Consider the following 26,542-nt stretch of genomic DNA (forward strand, 5'->3'; position numbering starts at 1 on the left):
TATTAGTTTGTGTGTTGCATATTTTGGCCTTGCCCGGGTCCAGAGCCGATGTGGAAAGGTCATTTTTACAAGTCTTCATGGGAAGAAAAAAAAGGGTAAGGATGGGCAAAGAGTCCCAGAAAAAGTATTGCTTGATTTACTGCAATCATTTTGACTTGTAGAAATGTTACTTATTACTGGATTAACATATTAATCTTTATTTTCCGGAAAGTTTTCATAACATCTTGTTCGGAGAGATATTACCCTACTTATGCACTGAAAGAAACAATAAAATAATATTTGTGTGTTCACAGTGGCAAAAACTGTTATCTGCGATTTTTTTAAGGGTGCAAACGGGAAAACACTGATGAGCACAGACCCAGAACATTTTTGAAAACACTGGAAAAACACCACTGGAAGTAAAAACAAAACACTGAACACTAAAATTATCGTAGCTTTACCATCACCTCAGAACTCTCATTCAAGACACACATCTCCAAGAGGACCGAAACAGCATCATACCAGCCCATGTTCCTCTGAAATGTCATGCCTTTCATCTCTGCTCCAACCTTCAGAAAAAGTAATCCAGCCCTGCTCATCTCCCACCTGAACAGTGGCAACTCCCTAATCGCAAGGGTTCAGGATGAAACCTAGGCCCCTCTAACACAGGACTATTCATAGGACTATTCTGAGAATTGTAGCTTGACAGCAGATTTGAGAGCAGCATTCAAGTGAAATTATACCATTGGCTAAAAGCCATATGCAAGGGTTGAGTCTTATAGGCATTCCTAAACTTTAAAAGTTCTTCTGCTGGGTCTTAAATGTAGAGTAAATTGAGTTTGTGGCCATGGAGCCATGAATGTGGCACCCTGTCCCTCTGAATCTTGTAACGTTAGATATGTGAATGGTAAGCCAAGAATGGTAGGCTGATCTGAGGTATTTATCTGCCACGTATGGCTGAAAAATCTTAGACACTGTATTTAGAGATCTGTGGACAATGAACAGTAACTTGAACTACGAACTTTCTTTTATTGATAACCATTGTGGGAACTTCAAGTCTGTGTGATGCGGCCAAAGCTTTGGAGTCCATAGACGAGTCATGTAGTTGGATTCTCAGCTCTCTGAAGCTTGTTTAGTGGTTTTGCCAGGCTCCCTCTATAAAATGCATTCCAGTAATCAAGCTGAGATGTCACTTTTGGAGTAAAGGTGGATCAGAGTGAGGATCCCACTGAGAGGGTAGAGGTGATGGAAAATGATTTTTGTGACTGGATTGACGTGAACTGAATGAGACGCAATTGCCATAGTTTACCCCAATGTCCCATGCCTTTGTTACTGGAATAGGGGTTGGTCCCAATACGTCTTGCCACGGGGAGATAAATGGAGGGAGATCTACTGACCCATACACATGAGATGTGTCTTAGATCAATTTAAAATGAGCCAAGTCTGGTACATCCATTGCTTAACTTGAATAAGCCTATCCATCACTAAGTGGCAAGCCCAAGCTGGGTGTCTTTTGAATACAGCTGGAATTGTATTTAGTATGTTTTCCAAGCTTCTCAATAATGGGCCCTTGTAATTATTTAAAAAAAGATTAGAAATAGAGTTATTCTGTAAGCAACCTCTTAAGTGATGTGGGGAAATCAGAAGGAAATTATACCTTTCTGATGACAAGGAGCGTGACATGGGAAGAAATCTAGGAGAATGACATTTTATCTAATAGTTGAAGTTGTTGGAAAATTATTCTACTAATTGTAGTGTCGGCATAATGATTTCACAGAGCCCAAATGTAAGAATAGATTTTAGTCTGATTAAAGAAGCACCAATGGCATCAATATTAACAGTGCCAACATGTCACATGTACTTCGCTCATAGAGCTGTATATTGCAATCATAAAAGAATGTATTCATTAAATTGGTTAAATGAAAGCAGGGGTGTTGCTAGATCAGGAAAAGATCCGAGGCTACGCTAATCTTGGGACTGTCGGGACTGGGGGCTAGCTAGCCTTTTTGGTTGTAACCCCTTAGCTTCTATCCGGGGCTACAACCAAAAGACCCGGGGCTATAGAGCCCTAAATCCACCCAGTAGCAACGCCTCTGAATGAAAGGCATGGTTATGCCAAGTGGCAAGGTTATGTTATGTTATGTTAACTGAACTTATATAGCGCACGGTCACCCAAGGGCATCATGTCGCTGAAGAGGAGAGCTGCTTGCTAAAGGAGAAAACCAGTGGAAGAAGATGACTAGAAAAGGATGGTCTTAAGGGCTCTTCTAAAATCAAGATGATTGGGGGCGTCTCTGAGTGACAGTGGAAGGTTGTTCCAGAGTTTGGCAGCTGCAATGGAGAAGGCCCTGCTGCCGATGGTTGGCAAGGTGGCTCCAATCCCTTATATTGGTGATCATTTGTGACAGTGAAGATATATTGATCACTTAACAAAATATATAAATGTACATGGGCTGGTGTTGGTGTGCTGTGCATATTGATTTCAGTACCCGAGATTTGTGCATGGCAGTGCATGGATCGAAATTGATATGGTGCACTGTGTCAGATGTCCCTCACAATGAAGCTGTTTGCTCCAGTGTGATGCACTTTCACCAAGCAGATATGATAGGCTGTATGTTTAAAAAATCCAATGGTAGTGTTTCCCAAGTAAAAACATGATCATGCTAGGATGATAATGTGTTTCAGTGGGGAACAAAGGCATAGCTTTGTTTAGCTGTTGTCACACATTTCTGTAGGGGCAATGTAGATTGTAACACCACAAGAGTAACAAGCTACCCCCTCCTCCTGTTCCCTAAATATGCAGCTTTTGAACACTTAGCAGTCAAAAAATTCAATAACTGCAGGCGAGTCTTTAGCTTTTGTCTCAAAATATTAAAACCACAATGTATTCATTTGGCCAAGAAAAACATATATACACTGATTATGACAACTCATCTAATGAAATAACTCACAGGACATATATATTCAACATATTAAAGTGCAATCATGTAATCTGGGGTTCGTTTTAAAGTGCCATTTGTGGAAATACCGTACATTTTCAATGATTTCTATACATGCTACACCATGGTAAAACAGTAATCATGGTGATCTTTTCAACCTCAGTAGATTTTTATTTTTGAAATTTCAAATGTGGTATATACAAACCCGACTGGGTTTGTTGTCTGATCACTGAACAGACATTTGTTTAGTTTACAAAAGTCTCACGTCCTTCAAAAACTGGAAAAATAACCCCACAGTAGTGTGGGGCAATTTTTCCAGTTTTTAAAGGGAGAGATTTGTAAACATTTGGGTCTAGTTCCTCTCAGAATGGGTACCCATTATATTGGAAGTGCCAACCATTCTAGAAGTCTTGCCAACATAGTTGAAGCTGCAGGGAGGCAGTTAGAAACATTTCTCAATTTATATTCATTAACATCATTTTAAAATCAATTATTTTCTGTAAATTCACAAACAGTAATAACCACATGGATAGTCTCCTATGACTTTAGCCCCTTTTCTTTTCGTCTTGTACTTGGCGGACATAAAATCATCCCAGAAAAAAAGTGCAAGCATTTCCACTGAAGCTCGAAGGGACTACTTCCTTGGATCCTTTATGCAGATGATGTTGTTTTTATTGATCAAACGGCAATAGGGCTCCAGCGGCGAATAGTGGAATTCAAGAATTATCTCAACCAAAACAAAATGAAAATCAATGCAGATAAATCAATGATCCTGGTAATGCAATCTGCACTAGGCGCCAGGAAGAACAAGACCCCCTTCACTTGGAAAATCAAAAAGCAGGTCTTGAAAATCATTGATACTACAACATACCTTGGGGTCAGAATTAATCAAAATATCAACAAACAGGCGCAATATAATTTAATCAGGGAAAGGCTAGCTAAACTAACAACCAAGGGGAGGGCCCTGCACCGGAGATACAGAACTTACTCCATGATTCTGATTATCTCCTTTTACAAACAAAAGGTCGTACCTATCCTGACCCACAGAGCCGAGACATTTCTAAACCTGTCCTGAGCAGTATGGGGGAAACTTGAGGCCTATTTTTTGCGGAAAATTCTCAGACTTCCAAACTGCCTAAAAATGGCAACAATTAGATATGAGTTAAGACTTCATCCATGGTCTCAATAGTCTTATGGAAAACACTCTCCCTCTATCGCAAATGTCTATTGGAAAATCCTCCAATCCCTTTTGAGATTTTGGTAAACTCAAGGAACAACAAGGGTGAGAAACTTTTTTGTATCTGGAAACAGAAATGTAGTCATCTATTATTACAGAACAATATTTCAATAGAGACACTCAAAGATAATCCGGATAAGGCCAAGAAACTTCTACGAGAGAAGGACTGGGCTGAAACGGACTCCCAGAAGGCTCAAAATATCTACTGTCATAATATCATCTCGGAAAGGAAAAAATTGAATCACCCTCCCCCCCGTACCTTACAAGATTCCCTTCATCCCACAACAGGGACCTACTGATGCGCTGCAGACTCACAGGCCGATTCATGGAATAATTAGCGCGGAGCAAGTGGGCAAAAACATGCGAATCGCAGTGGAATAGCGAAAATCACAGTGCAAGTGCGAAAATCGCACGAAAAGCAGCGCACATCGATTCATGGAAGTCCGTGCGCGAGAAAACCAGCGGATGTGCGATAAAAAAGTGTGCAGCGCACGTTGGCGCACAGGCCATCTAACAGCGTGCGCCAGGTCACAGCGAAAATCGCACAGGCCACAGCGAAATTCGCACATAGCGCGGCGCACGCAACAAAAGTAGGCGGAACACGGGCGTAACACTCGGAATGGGGAACAACTTGCCAAAACGTGGGCGTCACGGGGGAAGTACAGGGCACAAGTGCGCGGAACGCCCACACGCTCGCCTACAACACGTATTCATGGAATAGAATAGGGCAAAAAAGCGCACGCTCAAACCAGCGCACAGGCACAAACACGACCGCCACAAGAAAGCAGGCGGTAGCGTCTCTGCGGCTGTAAGAAATGTGTGCCAAAAGGTGCGCCAACAAATAGCACCTATATACTGCCATGATGAATGTCCTATACTGTGGCCCTCCTGGACAAATGACGTGCAAAGGGGTACCCACAAACACGGACACCCGCTGACAAAAAATACGTGTGCGTGTATACCGGGGTGCGCGGGAAGTCTCACACGCGATTTGGCCGGGTACGTGGATTTCAGGGGTGCGCGGGAAGTTCCACACGCGATTTCAGCAGGGTACGTGTATTTCAGGGGTGCGTGGGAAGTTCCACACGCGATTTCATCAGGGTACGTGTATTTCAGGGGTGCGCGGGAAGTTCCACACGCGATTTCATCAGGGTACGTGTATTTCAGGGGTGCGCGGGAAGTTCCACACGCGATTGGCCCAGTGCGAGCAGGGTACGTGTATTTCAGGGGTGCGCGGGAATTTCCACACGCGATTTCAGCAGGGTACGTGTATTTCAGGGGTGCGCGGGAAGTTCCACACGCGATTTCATCAGGGTACGTGTATTTCAGGGGTGCGCGGGAAGTTCCACACGCGATTGGCCCAGTGCGAGCAGAGTACGTGTATTTCAGGGGTGCGCGGGAATTTCCAAATGCGATTTCAGCAGGGTACGTGTATTTCAGGGGTGCACAGGGAAGTTCCACACGCGATTTCATCAGGGTACGTGTATTTCAGGGGTGCGCAGGAAGTTACACACGCGATTGGCCCAGTGCGAGCAGGGTATGTGTATTTCAGGGGTGCGCGGGAATTTCCACACGCGATTTCAGCAGGGTACGTGTATTTCAGGGGTGCGCGGGAAGTTCCACACGCGATTTCAGCAGGGTACGTGTATTTCAGGGGTGCGCGGGAAGTTCCACACGCGATTTCAGCAGGGTACGTGTATTTCAGGGGTGCGCAGGAAGTTCCACACGCGATTGGCGCAGTGCGAGCAGGGTACGTGTATTTCAGGGGTGCGCGGAAATTTCCTCACGCGATTTCAGCAGGGTACGTGTATTTCAGGGGTGCGCGGGAAGTTCCACACGCGATTTCAGCAGGGTACGTGTATTTCAGGGGTGCGCGGGAAGTTCCACACGCGATTGGCCCAGTGCGAGCAGGGTACGTGTATTTCAGGGGTGCGCGGGAATTTCCACACGCGATTCCAGCAGGGTACGTGTATTTCAGGGGTGCGCGGGAAGTTCCACACGCGATTTCAGCAGGGTACGTGTATTTCAGGGGTGCGCGGGAAGTTCCACACGCGATTTCATCAGGGTATGTGTATTTCAGGGGTGCGCGGGAAGTTCCACACGCGATTGGCCCAGTGCAAGCAGGGTACGTGTATTTCAGGGGTGCGCGGGAATTTCCACACGCGATTTCAGCAGGGTACGTGTATTTCAGGGGTGCGCGGGAAGTTCCACACGCGATTTCAGCAGGGTACGTGTATTTCAGGGGTGCGCGGGAAGTTCCACACGCGATTTCATCAGGGTACGTGTATTTCAGGGGTGCGCAGGAAGTTACACACGCGATTGGCCCAGTGCGAGCAGGGTATGTGTATTTCAGGGGTGCGCGGGAATTTCCACACGCGATTTCAGCAGGGTACGTGTATTTCAGGGGTGCGCGGGAAGTTCCACACGCGATTTCAGCAGGGTACGTGTATTTCAGGGGTGCGCGGGAAGTTCCACACGCGATTTCAGCAGGGTACGTGTATTTCAGGGGTGCGCAGGAAGTTCCACACGCGATTGGCGCAGTGCGAGCAGGGTACGTGTATTTCAGGGGTGCGCGGAAATTTCCTCACGCGATTTCAGCAGGGTACGTGTATTTCAGGGGTGCGCGGGAAGTTCCACACGCGATTTCAGCAGGGTACGTGTATTTCAGGGGTGCGCGGGAAGTTCCACACGCGATTGGCCCAGTGCGAGCAGGGTACGTGTATTTCAGGGGTGCGCGGGAATTTCCACACGCGATTCCAGCAGGGTACGTGTATTTCAGGGGTGCGCGGGAAGTTCCACACGCGATTTCAGCAGGGTACGTGTATTTCAGGGGTGCGCGGGAAGTTCCACACGCGATTTCATCAGGGTATGTGTATTTCAGGGGTGCGCGGGAAGTTCCACACGCGATTGGCCCAGTGCAAGCAGGGTACGTGTATTTCAGGGGTGCGCGGGAATTTCCACACGCGATTTCAGCAGGGTACGTGTATTTCAGGGGTGCGCGGGAAGTTCCACACGCGATTTCAGCAGGGTACGTGTATTTCAGGGGTGCGCGGGAAGTTCCACACGCGATCTCATCAGGGTACGTGTATTTCAGGGGTGCGCGGGAAGTTCCACACGCGATTGGCCCAGTGCGAGCAGGGTACGTGTATTTCAGGGGTGCGCGGGAATTTCCACACGCGATTTCAGCAGGGTACGTGTATTTCAGGGGTGCGCGGGAAGTTCCACACGCGATTTCAGCAGGGTACGTGTATTTCAGGGGTTCTGGGGAGTACCACACGTGAATTGGCCGTGTGGGCCCTCCCAGGTGTACGCTCCACAACCTCTACGGACCCTGCAGGCAGCCCACACCACGGGGGACTACCCTGCACCCATGCTCATGTCCCGCAGGCAGCCCATCCACCATGGGCATGCCCCCCAGCCAACCCACATGTCACCTTGCACTACTGATCAACAACGCATGTCTACCACCACCCCCACCCCCCTGCCACCATGGGCATCCTCCACCAGGCCCCCACTCATGTCTCCCACCACCCCCACCCCCCAGCAGTGCAGGGGCAGCCTCCACCAGGCCCCCACTCATGTCTACCACCACCCCCACCCCCCAGCATCCAGGGTCACCCTCCACCAGGCCCCCACTCATGTCTCCCACCACCCCCACCCCCCTGCCACCATGGGCAGCCTCCACCAGGCCCCCACTCATGTCTCCCACCACCCCCACCCCCCAGCCACCAGGGGCAGCCTCCACCAGGCCCCCACTCATGTCTCCCACCACCCCCACCCCCCAGCAGTGCAGGGGCAGCCTCCACCAGGCCCCCACTCATGTCTCCCACCACCCCCACCCCCCAGCAGTGCAGGGGCAGCCTCCACCAGGCCCCCACTCATGTCTACCACCACCCCCACCCCCCAGCATCCAGGGTCACCCTCCACCAGGCCCCACTCATGTCTCCCACCACCCCCACCCCCCAGCATCCAGGGTCACCCTCCACCAGGCCCCCACTCATGTCTCCCACCACCCCCACCCCCCTGCCACCATGGGCAGCCTCCACCAGGCCCCCACTCATGTCTCCCACCACCCCCACCCCCCAGCATCCAGGCTCACCCTCCACCAGGCCCCCACTCATGTCTACCACCACCCCCACCCCCCAGCATCCAGGGTCACCCTCCACCAGGCCCCCACTCATGTCTACCACCACCCCCACCCCCCTGCCACCATGGGCAGCCTCCACCAGGCCCCCACTCATGTCTCCCACCACCCCCACCCCCTGCCACCATGGGCAGCCTCCACCAGGCCCCCACTCATGTCTCCCACCACCCCCACCCCCCAGCCACCAGGGGCAGCCTCCACCACGCCCCCACTCATGTCTCCCACCACCCCCACCCCCCTGCCACCATGGGCAGCCTCCACCAGGCCCCCACTCATGTCTACCACCACCCCCACCCCCCAGCATCCAGGGTCACCCTCCACCAGGCCCCCACTCATGTCTACCACCACCCCCACCCCCCTGCCACCATGGGCAGCCCCCACCAGGTCCTCACAAACCCCAATCATGTGCGTAATGGACAGCCTCCACAGCCAAAAAGCCCTACCAAGTAACCCATTCACCCACATGGAAATGGAAATCACATGTTACACCCCCAATGTTCATTAAGCTAATGAACCCATGTCCGTCACACACAATGGTTGCAATTGAATGGGAAAACACACAACATGACATGCATGAAACCAATGAGATGATACCACACAGTGAAGTATGGAAACAAAATTGTATTGAAAAAAATAAAGAATGCTAAAGAAAGAAAACAAACTACAATGTGAATGAGAAAAAAAAAGCTGCATGTCCGTATAAAAACACAAAACTGCAAATCAGAATCCAAGAAATATTTGCCCAAAGTCAAAAGTAAAAAAATCTCCATGCAATAAAGAACTATGTAAAAAACTACCAAGGGTCCATGAGCCCAACTGAACAAAGGAAACCTACTAAAAAACCTACCTAGAAATCAACTATATACAAAAAGTGGAGCAGTGTCCGTCGACTCCAAATCATAATAAGAAAGAAAGGAAACCTAAAACTAAAGAACTATTTACAAAGGCGGCGGGCAAGTCCAGCGGCTCACTCCGTGGTGTCCCGGGCCAGGGCATCATCTAACTCCTGTTCGATGTCCCGGAGGCGGTCCAGTTCCATGGCCCCGAGGGTCCGCAGGGACGACGCCGTGTCCTCCTCCAACCCCCTGCGGATTGCCTCGAGGCACTCGGCCCGCCTCAGGGCCCTCCGCATGGAGTTCTCCGCCCTGACCATTGTGAGCCGCGCCTCTTCCGCCCGCCGCCGCTCCGCACCTATGGCGTGGCCCAACCGCTGCCACACGGAAGACACTCTCTGTCCTGGGTCCCCCTGCCCTCCGGCCGATGCCTGCCCCTCCGATGTCGAAAGCCCCGAGCCTTCATGTCTCCCACCATGTTGCTGCTGCTGGTGCTCTGCCTCTGCCCGTGCACTGCCTCCTGCTGCCTGCACATCCTCCGCCGGCTGGGGTGCAGTTGTTGATGTGGCCACCCCTGCTGGACCTCCGACTCCCGACTGTGGCAGGGATGCCTCCTCCACCAGCCTGGCCGCACCGTCAGAGGCAGCTCCACAGGGCACCCAGGTGACTGATGGGTGGGAAGATGGCACAGAGGACGACTGGCGCGTAGGGGGTCCAGTTGAGGAGGGGGTCGGAGCAAGCCCCATCAGACAGAGGAATCCGGCCTGGGTGACCTGTCCCAGCAGGCTGACGTGGTCAACGAGCCATTCGAGATGACGTGCAGTCTCTCCATGAAAAGACTGCAGGTCACCTCGCATGGCCCGTTGACGCAACGCCACACCAGCCAGGACAGGCTCAACCCGGACCTGGATGGCCACGTCCGCAGGCAGAGGAAGGCCAGTTGACGTCAGCTCATCCCCTGCCTGAAAACGGGTCTGGAAGTAGGCATCCCTGCTGGTGCAAGATGATGCAGGGACAGGATTGGGGACAGGATTGCACACAGGCACCTCCACGGCCGCCTGTGCTGCCTCCTGTCCCTGGTCCTGCACTGCACCACTAGCACCAGTGGGATCCCCACCTCCAGACCCCGTCTCTGGTGCTTGCACGGCCCCCTCCTCCACCAAACCCCCCACCAACCTGGATGACTCCGTGCCATCTTCCCCTGTTGGGCCCTGTGGGGTCCCAGCTGCCCCTTCTGCTGCCGAGGAGTCCAACTGCAACCTCCACCTCTTGGACCTCCTCCCGGCAGCTGCGGCCTGGGACGCGGCACCGGACTCCTCACTCCCCGATGAGATGACAACACGGGAGGGGAGCCGGGCCTTGCGTCTCCGGCTGGCAGTCGGATCCCCGCCGCTGTGCTCCACAGCACCTTCTCTGCCCTCTTCATCAGTTGACGCTGCAGACAGGGAGAAACAAAACACAGGCATCAGGGCACTGTACAATGGACACATACACGCATGACAGTTGCACATGAGTGGCATTGGCAAACCTCAGACATGTCATCACAATCCCCAACACACATGTCATTGCAACTCGCACACATGAGCCATACCAAAGCCATATCGCAACTGCCACCACCATCCCTACACATACAACAGCATCAGCAGCCAAAGGGGAGCCAGACATCACATGCAACACAGGAAGTGCACCACACATGTACACACACCACCACACTTGCATGCATGTCTACACCTCTGCCAAGTGTTGCACTGTTCAGACGGGCATCCATGTCACATCTGACAATCAGGCTTCCACATACCGCTGTCACATGCATCCATGTTGCATCACTGTTGCACCCTTGTCAAATACACACACATGCACATGTACACAGTGCTCATACATGCAGCCGAAAACAACATACATGCCTGACATGACGGACATGTCTACCTACATACACATTCATCCAAACATGTGTGCACGCACAACTGCATTTGCCATGCAAGCCCACACACACAAGCACCATCCATGTCTCACACATTACAGCCCTCGCATGTGTCAGCCCCACGGCCCTGTACACCCCCACCCATACTCGACCCCATACAAACAGATGTGCAACCGGCACAATGCCGAATAATCACCACACGCACTGCTCACAATCAGGATGCATGTACACTCACCGCTCGACTCCAGACGGGTCTGCTTCTCTAGGACCTGGACGTGGAGCGCTGGGGATATGCGTTCCAGGACCCCCATCTGTTCCCCATCTGTTCTTCCAACAAGTGGCCCCGGCGCCCCTTGGCATCCGCTGCCTTCAAGAGAAGTCACACTTTCGCTCCCTTGACCGTTCGGGCGGCCAGCTGTTGTACGCTCCCCCAGTAGTGTGCAGGATCATAGTGGCAGCATGTGTCCTGCACAACGTTGCAACACGCCGGGGCCTGGCCGTGGACATGGTGGTGCCCCCCCATCCCCAACCACATGCACAGCCGCAGCGCATGGGAGGGGAAAGGGCACGGGGGGAGGCAGCCCGTACACAGCTAGTGGCTAATTACTTCACATAGAAATCACACCCCTGTGGAGTGCACACTGCCCTGGCACATTCCATCTGACAATCAATGATGACGCAACCTGACACTGATCCTGAATGTCTGGAGAAAGAACCGTGAAAACCATATCAGCCTGAGATTGTTCACCTGGAAGTGTCACAATGTGTGCATCCCTACCCACACAGACACCACCAATGCAGTTTTGTGAAGTTACACATTCAACCAGCTAAAATGAATACCCACTTGCAAAATGCAACAAGAGGACAGTGCCATGTCAGCCAACCCAACCCCAGCACCGCCACACGACACACCGTGCCATGTCATGCTATTTGCAGGTAAACAAATTAATCCCCACAACATGACACTAGTGTCACAATGTACAGTGTCCCTATTAGAAACTTGCAACACCTGAAATGCTCACAGTAATGCCGGACCAACAACAAACTAGAGCACGTACTACCATTAACATGACATCACTAATGTTAAATATTAGTAGTCTCACCACCTGGAAATGCCTGCACTCCCACCACTACCAACTGTGCAGTGTTGGCGCCATGTAGAGTTGTAGGTGCACTGCTGCCAACATGGACCACATCTCCAGACTAGAGGTCCTTGTGTAGACATGAGGAAGGGACCTGCAAATTGGGAGGTAGACACAGAAGATGAGTTACACATCAATGCAACATGCAGTGTACAACACAACAGCAATATGCACTAGGAATGTATACACAGTATTGACTACAGACTGCCCACACAGCTCATGGGAGTCCAACGTCACTGTGTAATTCACTGTCACTTGGGCACACCCTTTGCAAGCCCATGGAAACGGGAAGCAGGAGGGGTGTGTGTGACTCAAACCCAAGCATCTGAACCAAATACATTACAAGCCTGCATGTGCCCAGCCACAATGCAGCGTATGCCCACAGGAACCACGGAAGCCAACAAATCGTCCCAAAAAAATTGGGAATAAAATAAATAAAAATAAAAAAATAAATAAATAAAAAAAATCAAAAATGGCCATTGAAGGGCCCGTGGGGGTTGGGGAGGCCACCCAGGAGGTCCGAGGACAGGATGCACACCAGAACCCACCTGCGTGGATCCTGGGAAAATAAAACACCTCCATGGGCTCATGGCCCACACGGCTACCCTATTGTGGGAGTATCACTGCTGTCGCTATTATCACCCTGTGCAGCTGCATAGTCTGCTCCTCCATGGCTGCAAGCATGCGGGTGTGGTAGGTCTGGTTCTGGAGGATGAGTGTGCGGAGGTCCCCATGCAACAATTCACGGGATGCCCGGACCTCCGCCCTCGTTGCCTGCATCTCAGCTGAGAGCGTACGGGTGAGAAGCTCCAGCTGCTGTTCTGTCCTTTGGTGTGTTGAAGCCTCAAGCTCAACAAGAGTCGTCCTGAGGTGAAGGAGCTCCTGCCTCAGGGCTTCCCTGTGGCCCTGGGACTCAATGGAGATGGCCTACTGCAGAGTCGCCAGTGCCGCCCGCCTGTCCCTGTTGGACCCCAACATGTCCTCCCTGTGTGACTGGCAGTTGGAGTCGGTTGCCTGCTCTAGTCGCTCCATCAGCCTTTCAGGGGGGACAATGGAAGTGGCCACCCTATCCATGGCCTGAGCCATCATCTCGGATGATGCTGCCTGTTGGGTTGCCATACCGTAAATGGATTGCTCCCATGCGGTATTGCCAGGTGGCTACGGCCACCACGTCGGCGGGCACCACACCTGTCTGGGGCAAGGCGAACTGCGCCTTGCTGTGCCAGCACTGCCTGAGGCTGCAGGACTGCATTCCCCCTCTGATCTGCTGGCCCAGGAACAGGATCAGATGTCGCGGAGTGTGACCCTGCATCCGTAACCACCAAAGGCGTAGCTGCCAACACTGACATCCCCATTGAGGGTTCTGACCCTGGTGCAGGTGGGTGAGACAGAACAGAATCCCTCCCTGGAACACTCACCTGCGACGGCACGTAGGTCTCATCCGAATCAACACCTGAGTACAGCTCGGGGGAGGTGCAGCCAGAGACACCCCTTGAGAGCACGACCTGCAGCACTTGTGGGTTCTCACCCACCACCACACCACGTCCCTCACTGGTGGTTGGTCGGCCCTCAGACCCCTCCTGGATCTGCACCATCTCCACAACCCCAGCAGTATCAGGTGCGTCTTCCCCTGCAAAGACATTAAAACAAAGAAATGGAAACAGGCATTAGCACCATGGCACACAATGAGGGCTGAGAAGCAAGAGAACCAGTACTTGTTTGACACATGTCCCACATGACTAAAACCCTCCCATGCATGCACCCTCACTGCGTATGAAGGGCAGGCAAATGGCACACACTGATGACACCAAGATGGAAGATGAACACATTTTCTGCATGCTGCCTGGCAGTGGCATCACACATTGGCCTGTGATTGCCAGGTGAAACACACATGCCATCACACGGATGGCATGTACCATTGCTATTGACTGAAGATGGAGAGGAGGGCAGCACCTATTCATTCAGTCCAGTTCCCACATGTAATAGCTTTTCTAATTCAAACAGGTCAGATTCTTCACCTGGAGCTGCCAGTCCGAAATGGTGCAATTGCACAGGGACATGTCTGAACAAATGATATCCAGGTAACAAAGTCACTCCACTTTACCATAGCCATGTCAGACATGTGACTAGAGGACTGCGACATGCCTAGTAAAAGTGGTGGAATGCAAACAATCTGACTAAATGAACAGTGAAAAATTAAGCAACAATGTTGTGGCAAGGTGACACTTCAAGGGCAACTGGCGTGCAGTTGGGCTAGATGTCTACTGTTGGCAGAAGGGATACTGCTATGGCCAAATGCAGCTGCGCAGGATGTATTGCATGAAGCACATGGCTGACCCATACGACTCAGGCGCACACACTCTCACCTGGCACACAAACAGAAGCCCTCACACACACCATGCACATGGATGACACACACATGCATGTGCACTCACCGGACAATGCCTCGTAATCAGCCAAATCTCCCACGCCTTGGATCTGTTCCTCCGTGACGTAGGTCCCAGCGACTGACTCATGTGGAGTGAGTTCCATGTCTACTACTGGAGACCCACCTCCAGTCACTAGAGTTGCGGCATGACTTGAGGCCAGCTTACTCTTTGCCCTGCGCTTTAGGTCATTCCAGCGCTTATAGCAATCATTGGCTGTGCGCCTCACGATTCCAAGGGCACTTACGATGTCCGCAACGGTCTGCCAGTGTGCCTGGCGTTGTGCAGGTGTGGTCTTGGATCCTGCAACAATGACCATCTCGTTGTCATGTGCGGACACATACTCGACAAGTGCATTCAGTTCGTCATCCGTGAAGCTGGGCTTCCTGGATGGGCCGGACGAGCACTCTTCCTCTTCCGCTTGGAAGGTGGTGGTGATTCTGAGTGTCCTGCGCCGCTCTAGACACTAGGGGCAGGAGCCCTGGTGGACTCTGTATCAGGAGTGTGGGATTGCACACTCAGCATGGGAGTTGGTGCAGGCATTGGCTCTAGTGTGATGGTGTCAGGGGGAATGTCAGCAGCATGGACTAGGACCGACACTGTCCGGGCTGGGTGTGTGAGGGCTGGGGTGGATGGAGCCGCAGCTGCCCCTGCAGCCTCTCGGCCCTGCCTACTTGGTGCAGCAGATGACCTTGCTGCCCCAGATGCACGTGGCATGGTGACATCAACGTGCACCAGCGCACGTGTCATAGGCCTGCTGACCTGGAAGTCAGCCATGGAGTCAGCCAGGTCTGGTGCCACAATGGGCTGGTCCAACAAGGGCTGAGCATGGATGGTGTCAGCCATATCAGCCTCAACGGGAGGGGGGGGATTATGGGTGCCCTTGACTGGTCCTCCACACATGGGGGGACAGGCTCACCCTGCAAGTAACAACCACGTCCCCTACCGGATCCACCACGGCCACCACTTGTGGCTCTTCCACCTTTGCCACCCTTACGGAATCCTCGCCTCCCAGCCATGGCACTGATGTTAATGTGCGTATGTGAGTGGCTGTAAAATATTGTCCTGGGCAATTGGGGGTCAAAGGGGTTGGGTACCAGATGGTAATTGTACCCTAGTGCTCTTGCAAGGCTGATTGTAACCCCTGGGGAAAGATGACGGGTCACGCTACGCACAGGAGCCCCAAAAAAGGGAGATGACGTGCACGCAACCCCTCCTAGACCACTTGTGCAGAAAGAAAAACCTGCACTACGCTGTGGCACCCAGTAACACAAGAATGAACGTATGCGTGTCACACGCAGCCTAGAATGACCTCTGAAGGGGTAGGCTACACACGGGGCAAGCACAGATGTTAGATACGTGCGTGACTCACCGTCTGCCAGGTAAAAGAGCGTGAAAAAGCAGCGCGTTTGGTTGGCAACACCCCCGCCAAAAGAAGATTTGTACGCTGTCTGAGGAGACAGGACAACAGTAGAAGGGAACACTGTTTGAGGGAACAGGCCCAGGTAAACCAGTAAAAGAGAAAAAAGAGAAAAAGCTGTCAGAGGTAACAGGGAATACGAACTTGAAACGCCGTGAAGTAAATCGCGTGTGAAACGACAAGAAGTACAGAATTCACCCACTCGCTCTCCACGAAAAGCACGTACAAGGAAATGGTGTTCTACGCGTACCTTTTATACAGGCCCACACGTCCAGCGTCACTTACGCGGCGTGTACGCGCTAGGGCCATTTCCACCAATTACACGCTTTGTCACTTTTGCGTGTAGGGCCATTTCCACCAATCACACGCGATGAGACTCTGACGTGCAGTCTTTCCATGTGTGCTCTGTCATCACGTGCTGTGTGGGAAACACCCGTGCGGGTCACGTCACAGACGCGCTGAGGGCCTTTGGTCCAATAGAATCGCGTATGCGTGCTGACGCGCTTACGCGCTAAGGGCCTTTCCTCGGTTTTCACGCTGACGTGCAGGATTTTCACGTGCCAAATCACTCCGTACCAAGCTGGCCACGCGTAAGCACACGGAAGACCACGCTCCTGCCCAGAAGGCCGAACTGCTGCCCCCCAGAGCCCCGAGCACGCTCCCACCTGCCATCTGCTGCTGCCTGGCTGCCTGCTGCCCCTGCACTGCTGGGGGGTGGGGGTGGTGGGAGACATGAGTGGGGGCCTGGTGGAGGCTGCCCCTGCACTGCTGGGGGGTGGGGGTGGTGGGAGACATGGGTGGGGGCCTGGTGGAGGCTGCCCCTGCACTGCTGGGGGGTGGGGGTGGTGGGAGACATGCATTGTTGATCAGTAGTGCAAGGTGACATGTGGGTTGGCTGGGGGGCATGCCCATGGTGGATGGGCTGCCTGCGGGACATGAGCAGGGGTGCAGGGTAGTCCCCCGTGGTGTGGGATGCCTGCAGGGGCCGTGGAGTTTGTGGAGCGTACACCTGGGAGGTCCCACACGGCCAATTCACGTGTAGTACTCCCCAGAACCCCTGAAATACACATTCCCTGCTGGTATCGCGTGTGCAACTTCCCGCGCACCCCTGAAATACACGTACCCTGATGAAATCGCGTGTGGAACTTCCCGCGCACCCATGGAATACACGTACCATGCTCGCACTGGCCCATTCGCGTGTGGAACTTCCCGCGCACCCCTGAAATGCATGTACCCTGCAGAAATCGCGTGTGGATCTTGCCGCGCACCCCTGAAATACGCGTACCCTGGAGAAATCGCGTGTGGAACTTGCCGCGCACCCCTGAAATACACGTACCCTGCTCGCACTGGGCCAATCGCGTGTGGAACTTCCCGCGCACCCCTGAAATACACGTACCCTGATGAAATCGCGTGTGGAACTTCCCGCGCACCCCTGAAATGCACGTACCCTGCAGAAATCGCGTGTGGAACTTGCCGCGCACCCCTGAAATACACGTACCCTGCTGAAATCGCGTGTGCAACTTCCCGCGCACCCCTGAAATACACGTACCCTGCTCGCACTGGGACTATCGCGTGTGGAACTTCCCGCGCACCCCTGAAATACACGTACCTGCTCGCACTGGGCCAATCGCATGTGGAACTTCCCGCGCACCCCTGAAATACACGTACCCTGCTCGCACTGGGCCAATCGCGTGTGGAACTTCCCGCGCACACCTGAAATACAGGTACCCTGATGAAATCGCGTGTGGAACTTCCCGCGCACCCCTGAAATGCACATACCCTGCAGAAATCGCGTGTGGAACTTGCCGCGCACCCCTGAAATACACGTACCCTGCTGAAATCGCGTGTGCAACTTCCCGCGCACCCCTGAAATACACGTACCCTGCTCGCACTGGGACTATCGCGTGTGGAACTTCCCGCGCACCCCTGAAATACACGTACCCTGCTCGCACTGGGCCAATCGCGTGTGGAACTTCCCGCGCACCCCTGAAATACACGTACCCTGCTCGCACTGGGCCAATCGCGTGTGGAACTTCCCGCGCACCCCTGAAATACACGTACCCTGATGAAATCGCGTGTGGAACTTCCCGCGCACCCCTGAAATGCACGTACCCTGCAGAAATCGCGTGTGGAACTTGCTGCGCACCCCTGAAATACACGTACCCTGCTGAAATCGCGTGTGCAACTTCCCGCGCACCCCTGAAATACACGTACCCTGCTCGCACTGGGACTATCGCGTGTGGAACTTCCCGCGCACCCCTGAAATACACGTACCCTGCTCGCACTGGGCCAATCGCGTGTGGAACTTCCCGCGCACCCCTGAAATACACGTACCCTGCTCGCACTGGGCCAATCGCGTGTGGAACTTCCCGCGCACCCCTGAAATACACGTACCCTGATGAAATCGCGTGTGGAACTTCCCGCGCACCCATGGAATACACGTACCCTGCTCGCACTGGCCCATTCGCGTGTGTGACTTCCCGCGCACCCCTGAAATACACGTACCCTGATGAAATCGCGTGTGGTACTTCCCGCGCACCCATGGAATACACGTACCCTGCTCGCACTGGCCCATTCGCGTGTGTAACTTCCCGCGCACCCCTGAAATACACGTTCCCCGCTTGGCGTTTGCTGTTTGCCAGCCCGGTGAACTGGTCCAGGGTTAGTGCAGCCCTTTGCGATGATTTAGCGATTTTGATGGCTTTTCCTTGCGCGAGGGCGTTCTTGGGGGCGTTACTGGCGCTGCTGCAGGGTCGCTGCGATTCTCTGCGCCACGGCTGGTTTGGGAGCCTGAAATCCATGAATACGCTGTGCGCGGAAATCGGTTTTAGCGCACGTGCCTGGCGCAGTCAATCGCACGCGGACACTCTGCGCCAGCCGCTTGCGACACTTTTTTGCGAAATTCTATGAATTACCCTGTTAATTTACTGCCGTCAAGAGAAGTACAGTGCTTAAGAAGAATGATTAAAATGCAAGACACATGCTGTCGCTTCTGTAGGATCCCTGAAGTATTGGAAAGCACGAGGCATTTGATACTTTCTTGCCCGGAATTCCAAAGAATAAGGAGTCTGTATTAGAATGCCTTAGGACAGCTGATAAAGTCGGCCAGACATTAGATGCACTTAAACTGGTGGAACAGATTTTTCAAGCCCTGAGGGAAGGTGACGAACAGTTTAACGATAAATAGGGTAACAAGGAGGTCACCTAAAGAGACTGTGAGAATGGAATAGTAAATTTCTGTATGTTAAAGGTTGACATTTTGTGTTTGGCAATAAAACAAAAAAATAAAAAAAGATACAAAAAATAACTTTAGGTAACTCCCACAGAGTCATTTGAGTATTTGATCCATTAGTAGCATCATGTTTACAATGAACTAAATGGTCTCTTAGTTTCTTAACTCATTTTGTTTCAAAGAGTGGATGTTGTTAGTTCGGAATGCTCAAATTCACCAGCGGCCAATGTTCATGAATAGCTTGTTTAATTAAAGTGAATTTAGGATGGTAAGTCAAAACACAGACAAATCGCTCATTTGTTTTTCTGTATGGTTTTTCTAAGAGATTCTCACGTGGTGTATATTTTGCTCTCTTAGATGTTGAAACCAATTTATTTGCATATCCTCGTGTTAGCAAACAATTATCAAGGTCTGCGACATGTTTCTTAAATTAAGTAATCGAGCTTCAATTCCTCCTAATTTTCAAATATTGTCCAAGAGGAAGATCATCTTTTTGTGCTCTTAGGTGGAAACTAGAGTACTGTAAATTAGTATTCGATCAGTTGGTTTCCTAAATAAGATGCATACCAGTCTACCTTCATCATGGTAGATGCGTAAATCCTCAAAATACATATTCAGATTATGGTAATGTAGAGTGAACTGAATGTTAGGGGTTCTTTCATTTAGCAAAATATGAAAATGTAATAATGTTTGGTAAGTTCCTTCTCATATAGTGATAACATTATCAACATACTGTTTCCATAGACATATAACTGCTAAATAAGGGGTTAATACCTGCAAGCAGATACAGATATTTAATTTCAAAGAGCGCCATGTAAATGATGGCCTAGCAATGGGGCAAAAGCAGCCTCATAGCTACACCCTTTTTTTTGTAGAAAACATGAATTATTGATTGAACATATTTTTTTGTTAAGGCAATCTTGAAAATCCATAATTAACCTAATGGAAAGTTCCTTATCGCATGCTTTATCATCTGGGGTAGTTTTAATACAATTCAGGGCTTCCTCTTGTGGTATGTTTGTTTATAATGCCACAATATCAAGAGTAACCAGAAGTGGAGCATCAAGTGAAAAATATTTTCCTTCAATTATTTGAATAATATGTGCAGTGTCCCTGATATATGTAGACCTTTTTTGGCATAATGGTTTTTAAAAAATCAACACATTTTTACTATGGTGTTCTAGAATGCAATCACAAGCAGATATACTTGGTCTACCCAGAGGATCATGAACATTCTTGTGAATTATGATAACACATAGATAGGTTTGCGTGGATTGTCACTATTGAGAAATTCTAATTCTTCTTTTGTTATGTCTTGATTTTCAAAACGTTTGTGAGTGATATTGAAAATTAACATTTGAAGTTCTGGAGTTTGGTCTTGTGATAGCTTCATATGATGTTCTGGTACCAAAATTAGGTCAAACCCATCTTTTCATATTCATGTTTGTTTATGATAACCAAAGACACACCTTTATCTGTAGATTTAATAGCTAAATTTGAATCGTTTTTTAGTTCAATTAGGCCTTGATATTCTACATGTGAAAGGTTGCTTTTAAAACCCCATGGATGTTGCAATATGGTATCCAGTTCTTATAGTACCACTTTTTCAAAAGTTAAAATGGAGGCAGATACCATTGAACGATTTGGCGTAAAAGTAGATGTACTTCTCAGGCTAGAAATGGAATTACAAATGTGTATTTCATAATGTTTAAAAAATCAATAATACCTCCCTCATTCTGCTAAAACTGTAATGAGAATGAGAAACAAAGTGGCAGCGAGGATGCCTGTGTCCCGAGAGATCACTTTTCTAGCCAATAATACAATTTCACCATAGTAATTGCCTTATTTGAAATTTTAGAGGTAGGCCTACACTTGTTTGTACTTGCCTGGAGTTTTAAAATTGCTGTATGATTAAAATATACTACTTCCTAGTGTGAATGCCAGTATTGAACCCTGAATGATTGTGCATGAACATACTGTGTGGTTAATATTCTTATTAATTACTATTATTATTTTTTCATTGGTATTATCAGATGTACTGATAATACTAATGATAATGATATCATGTTTTAATAATGTGCCCCATTCAGGATTCCTTCTGTTTCTAAACTGTGCAGTAATAGGCAAAATCATCATCCTGCAGTAAACCAAATGTGTAACTACATTTTCCACACAGACAGCAGTGCTTAAATGTAAAGTAACACATAGATTTTGGACAAAGTGGATTCACATAATTTCAGGACGTTGCACTATGCTTGTTTTTAAGGCAAGAGGTTTGCTGTCCTAGGCGAAATGTTTACAGCAAAAACAGTGGATTCATCTGTGAGATGATTTCTGTTTCTATCCATATCTCTACGGGGAAAATAACAAAAAAATGGGAATCTTTCTACGCCCTACTAAGGCAGAGTGGTGGAAGAAATTAATGAAAGGGATCACTTAGACAAGGAATGAAGCACAATGCACAAGGTCGGTACCCAATGGAAAGTGTAAGGCCTTCTCTTTGACTTCTAACATTTGTAATTTTTTTTATCGAACAGATACTAAGTGAAATAAAATGCTCATGGAACTATAAATAATGATTTGGGTTACTTTCTTGTAACGTATTGGCATTGTGATGTACACAAATATTGTCAAATATGGGTCTGATGCAAAGATCAACTGTAGATACATTTGTTTAAAAGGTAATAGATTTTAGTACAGTGAATGTCACTGCAAATGAAAAAGAAGCAAGTGGCTTTCATCAGCCACAGCCCACCCCATCAACAGTACAAAACATAAAACGGCCTAAGAAGAACAGCCTGGCAAAACGAAGAAGGAAACCTTAGCTCAAAGGATCAGGAGGACAGTATCACCAAAACAAAATGGGGGCAGACATGGCCAATCAGGGACATGAGTCAAAGCAAGAAAAGTGGGTATCATGCGAGTGATTGGTCAAATGCCACTAAATGGGGAGGCTGGACTGGAAATGAGGAGGTGGGTGGGCCAAAGGACTAACATAAGCTTTAAAGTAACACAGAAAAATTACTATTGGCTGAAAGGAAAAGGTATTCAGGGTTAGGTTGGGGAGGATGTCATGTGAGAGGAGAGGTTACTGGGATTTAAGCAGAAGAGCAGAGAGCATTCCTTATGTAGAATAAAACTTAAGATGGAGATTTACAGAGTCTTAGAAGACATGCATAATCATTTTTTCAAATGAGTTATTTTAAAATCCAGGTACAAAGCACCTTTTTGGGATTGATTCAATTATTCATTTGTCCAGTTTTGTAGCAGGTGGCCCAGTCCCTGTAGCTTGTCGAACATATGTAAATGATTTCTGTAATCAACAGTCATTTTGAGATAGAAGTGCAGTCTTCATAGTGCTTTAGAAACTAAAAAACAAATGGCTATCGATTGTCACAGACTCTTCATTAGCCAGATTGAGATTGTCTGCATAGCTTGCCTCCATCTAATGAATGTCTTTAGTGTTGGCTTCCAAAGTTTGCATTCTCTTGGATTATCCCGTCTTGTATATTCCAGGAGAATGCCTGCATTGGATAAAGGTCTTCTTTAGTGCTGGCTTCCAAAGGTTGCATTCTCCCGGAATATACAATGTGGGATAATCTCATTGATTAAGCTTATTCCATCATGTATACTGCAAAAGAATGCAGAAGTTGCACCCCAGTACTAAACAAGACCTTAATCCAATGCAGGCAAATTATGCAGACAATCAAGGCTTGTTTTAAGAGGATTTCAGTGCAGGGCACAGATGTAAATGAAGTGTCTGAAGGCACACTTTATTAAGACATTTGTACTAAACCAGTAGCGCTACTGCTTCATAGAGCCTGCTCAAAGAGATTCCATGTGGGTGTAGGGATTAGCATGGCCATGGACAATCAATGGATGGGTAAATAACCAAACAACACCCTAGGCTGTGTCTTTACTCGCATATCATGGCCCTCCTAGCACTACACCAATGCAATAGTTTCGACATATAAGTGGAGCTCAAGTGTCACCAAATGGGCAAAACTAAAAATCTTGAAATGTGGGGGGTGTGCTAAGCAGGGGTGTTGCTAGATCTGGAAAAAATCAGGGGCTAAGCTAATGTCGGGACTGGCAGGACTCAGGGCTAGCAAGCATTTTGGTTGTAGCAACTGAGCTTCTATCTGGGGCTACAACCAAAAGACCCGGGGCTATAGCTCCCTTAGTCCCCCCCCCACCCCCTAACAATGCCTCTGGTGCTAAGGTTGCAAAGCTAGTGACTGATGGTGTCAATGGTGGAGAGGGATTGTTTATGCTAAGGGAGGGGATGTTGATTTTCCCAGTCTGTATAATGCAGAACCCCACCACCATCATATGCTGGATGTCGAACCAGGTAGTTCTTGAGGAGATGGGTTTTCAAGTCCTTCAGGGCAAAAGCCTATGAGGGATGTTGCCCATTGTAAAGCCGGTGGGAGAGATTTCCAGGCTCTTGCGGCTCATCCTGAGAAGGTTTTTCCTAGAGGTTGGATCCTTTTGCAGAAAGGGAATTCTAAGTAGCACTTTGCTGTGTGTCGCATGAGATTGCCCTGCGACAGACGGTTTGCCTCTTACTGAAGGTGTTTGGATGGCTTTATATGTTAAACATGCCATCCTCAACATGCAAATGGGGCTGATTGAGAGCCAATGGAGTGTAACTAGTACAACAACATGCAAACTGTAATCATGTGCAATGTTCTGTTCCACGTGAAAACAGCTGATGCACAGTGGGCGTGGTCTACCAATCTTTGAGAAAATAAATGGTGCATTTGGTTAACCATATGTCCATTAATAAAAATGTAAAACTATATGTATCAAACTGTTTCCCTTTGCGTGGCCGTGTGGTTGTCCATCTCATGGAGAGTTGCCTTCGCACCATTTGATTCACGCACCCATCTACTGATCCTTATAGCTTTCTCCTCTTTCTACTTTTTCTCCTTTGTTATTTTTCTTACTGTTCCATAACTACGTATTATTCTTACGTATGTGTGCTGATTAAGATGTTTCTATTCGACAAAAGTTTGTTGCCTGTGGTACAATACTAACTATTGCTTGTTCTCTTCTTAAGGTCGAATCGTCACCCCCCTGGACTGTGAAGTCTCCCATTGGTTGTCGTGGGGACTTTGCAGTCAGTCATGTGGAAGCGGCATCCGGCAAAGAACAAGATACATTACTCTTCAACCAGCTAATGATGGGGATCCCTGCCCCCCACTCTTGGAAAGGGAAATGTGTGAGCAGCCCCCTTGCTCTACTTACCAACCCTCCACCACTGAGAGTGCGAGCACTACACACGCACCAGGCAAGAAGATGCTAAGTTTGAAATGGAAACCCAGCCAGAGCAAACCTGGTGTTCTGTGGAGAAGCATCTATCAAAAGCTCCTGGGTCACGCCAAAGGTAATATGTTCAGGACAAAAGTACATAGGAGATACATTTAGGTTTCTTAAACATATGTTCAGCCCTTAGCCATTTCCAAATATAATCTTTAACATGGATATGTTGATGCAAGTGACTCATAACTCCATGATTGTGGTGGGAGTTCCAATATAACACATGATTTTAAACAATGCTAACCCTGCGCGTTTGGCATTCTCGTTGTATAATTTCATCACCTTGAAATACAATGGTTCTCTGCATTCAAGCTATACGTCATTAAATTCGCCATTTATCATAGAGAAGTGGGCTTGCTTAAAGGGAAATTAGGCGCTTATTTTTCAAAAGACGTTCTTACCAATACGTCAGAGGTATCCATAAGCCTGTCTCTCTGTAGGCCAGTCAACCTCTTCTATGACATTGTAATCTCCCTTCATCCTAAATTCATTTAATTGATACTTCATATTGTGGTAGAGCCTACATGCACAGTGCCATCAGCCAATACCAAAGACAACTGTTTTACTCCATGTGAGTCATGTTAACCATTTATCAGTTTGTATGCGATTGAAAATCATTTGCATACATTTTTACACCAAATAATGTTCAAAACACTGGAGAACACGTGTGAAAATAATTTGTGTGCAAGTTATATGAATGCATTATATTTCAAATGTGAAAACACCAACAATGGGGTATTGACTTACAGAGACATTGGAAATGGGTGGAGAACCTTCATCACCCACCTACCCACCTACCTACTTCCGGGCACAATGATCATTTCCTCAACCTAACGGCAGTCAGCCTAGCCTACCCTGAAAAGTGCAGCATGCAATTTTGGCCCAGTCAGTCACCTTATGAAACTGCATCTCACAATACACTGCTCCTAAATAGGAAAACTTTGAACGCCTAAAAATGAATTTCTTTTGGGTGGTGCTCCATCACCATCAAATACTACAGAGTGCTTTACCTGTTCAGTAATCTGTTCATCTCCATTTCTTCTTGGACAGCGCTCCATTGCCATTTGCCTCGGCTTTCCCCTATTTAAACCCCCTCACATACATAGATATGGCCGTATGCCACTGGGGACAACCGAAATGCAATGAAAGAGTAGGGAAATCCACCTATAAGACTTTCACATTTCATTTTATTTTTAATTAGGCATACTCATTTCTTTTCTTTTTACTGTTAAAATAATCATGATAGTTAAGGTGAGTTTTGCTACTGTTTTTTGGTGTTTTATTTTAATTGTACTCTTTTTAAATTTTTTTATTAAACCTTTTCAGCATTCTGTATTCTTTAACTTTTTAATTACAATGGATCCTATCTTTGATGGTACATGTATAATTGCATTAGCATAAATCTAGCAAATGGATCGTCCACTTGTATTCAGTGGTTTCGGGCACAATGTTCTGTCACTCACAGATATCACTACCATCAGTGTCAGCTACCTAGTCATCAAACTCCAGATGGCAGGCTTTAAGTGGACACCATCAAAAAGTGATGTCTCTATGCGCTTATTGGCCATCCTCACTTTGGTGTTCAAAACCACTTTTCAATTTACCCATCCCCATTCCCATTTGAGCCCCCATAGGGCTCAATGGGAATGGGGAGGGAGATAACAATGGACCCGTTAATAACGGGCCTGTTATTAGCTCCCTGGTCCTTTAGCGGCTCCCACTAAGGGCGCCTGGTAAAACCAGCTGCCCTTGGCGGGACCCGCTAAAGGACCTCATAATGCGGTGGTAAGGGGTTAACGGCACCGGCACCCTTACCGGCGCCGTTAACCCCTTACTGTCAACTTCGGAATGAGGCCCATTGTTCTCTTAAGGGCCCAGTTTTGGAAAGTAAACACTTTTTCAAGCCATAATGGCATTAAGTCAAATTCTCGGGCAGTGATACATTCT

The 26,542-nt window shown here is 48.9% G+C and overlaps 1 protein-coding gene across 1 annotated transcript in view; it reads left to right on the forward strand.

Moving 5' to 3' along the window:
• The window catches only part of LOC138473786 (spondin-2-like), a 100,316-nt gene that overhangs the window by 65,859 nt on the left and 7,915 nt on the right, over positions 1 to 26,542 (forward strand). Inside the window, exon 5 of the mRNA XM_069612207.1 lies at positions 24,336 to 24,662. Within this exon, the coding sequence (XP_069468308.1) occupies positions 24,336 to 24,662 (327 nt within the window). The remainder of the gene's footprint in view (positions 1 to 24,335; positions 24,663 to 26,542) is intronic.

The sequence above is a fragment of the Ambystoma mexicanum genome, chromosome 8, assembly GCF_040938575.1.
Source record: "Ambystoma mexicanum isolate Mex_15411 chromosome 8, UKY_AmexF1_1, whole genome shotgun sequence".
Lineage (NCBI taxonomy): Eukaryota > Metazoa > Chordata > Amphibia > Caudata > Ambystomatidae > Ambystoma > Ambystoma mexicanum.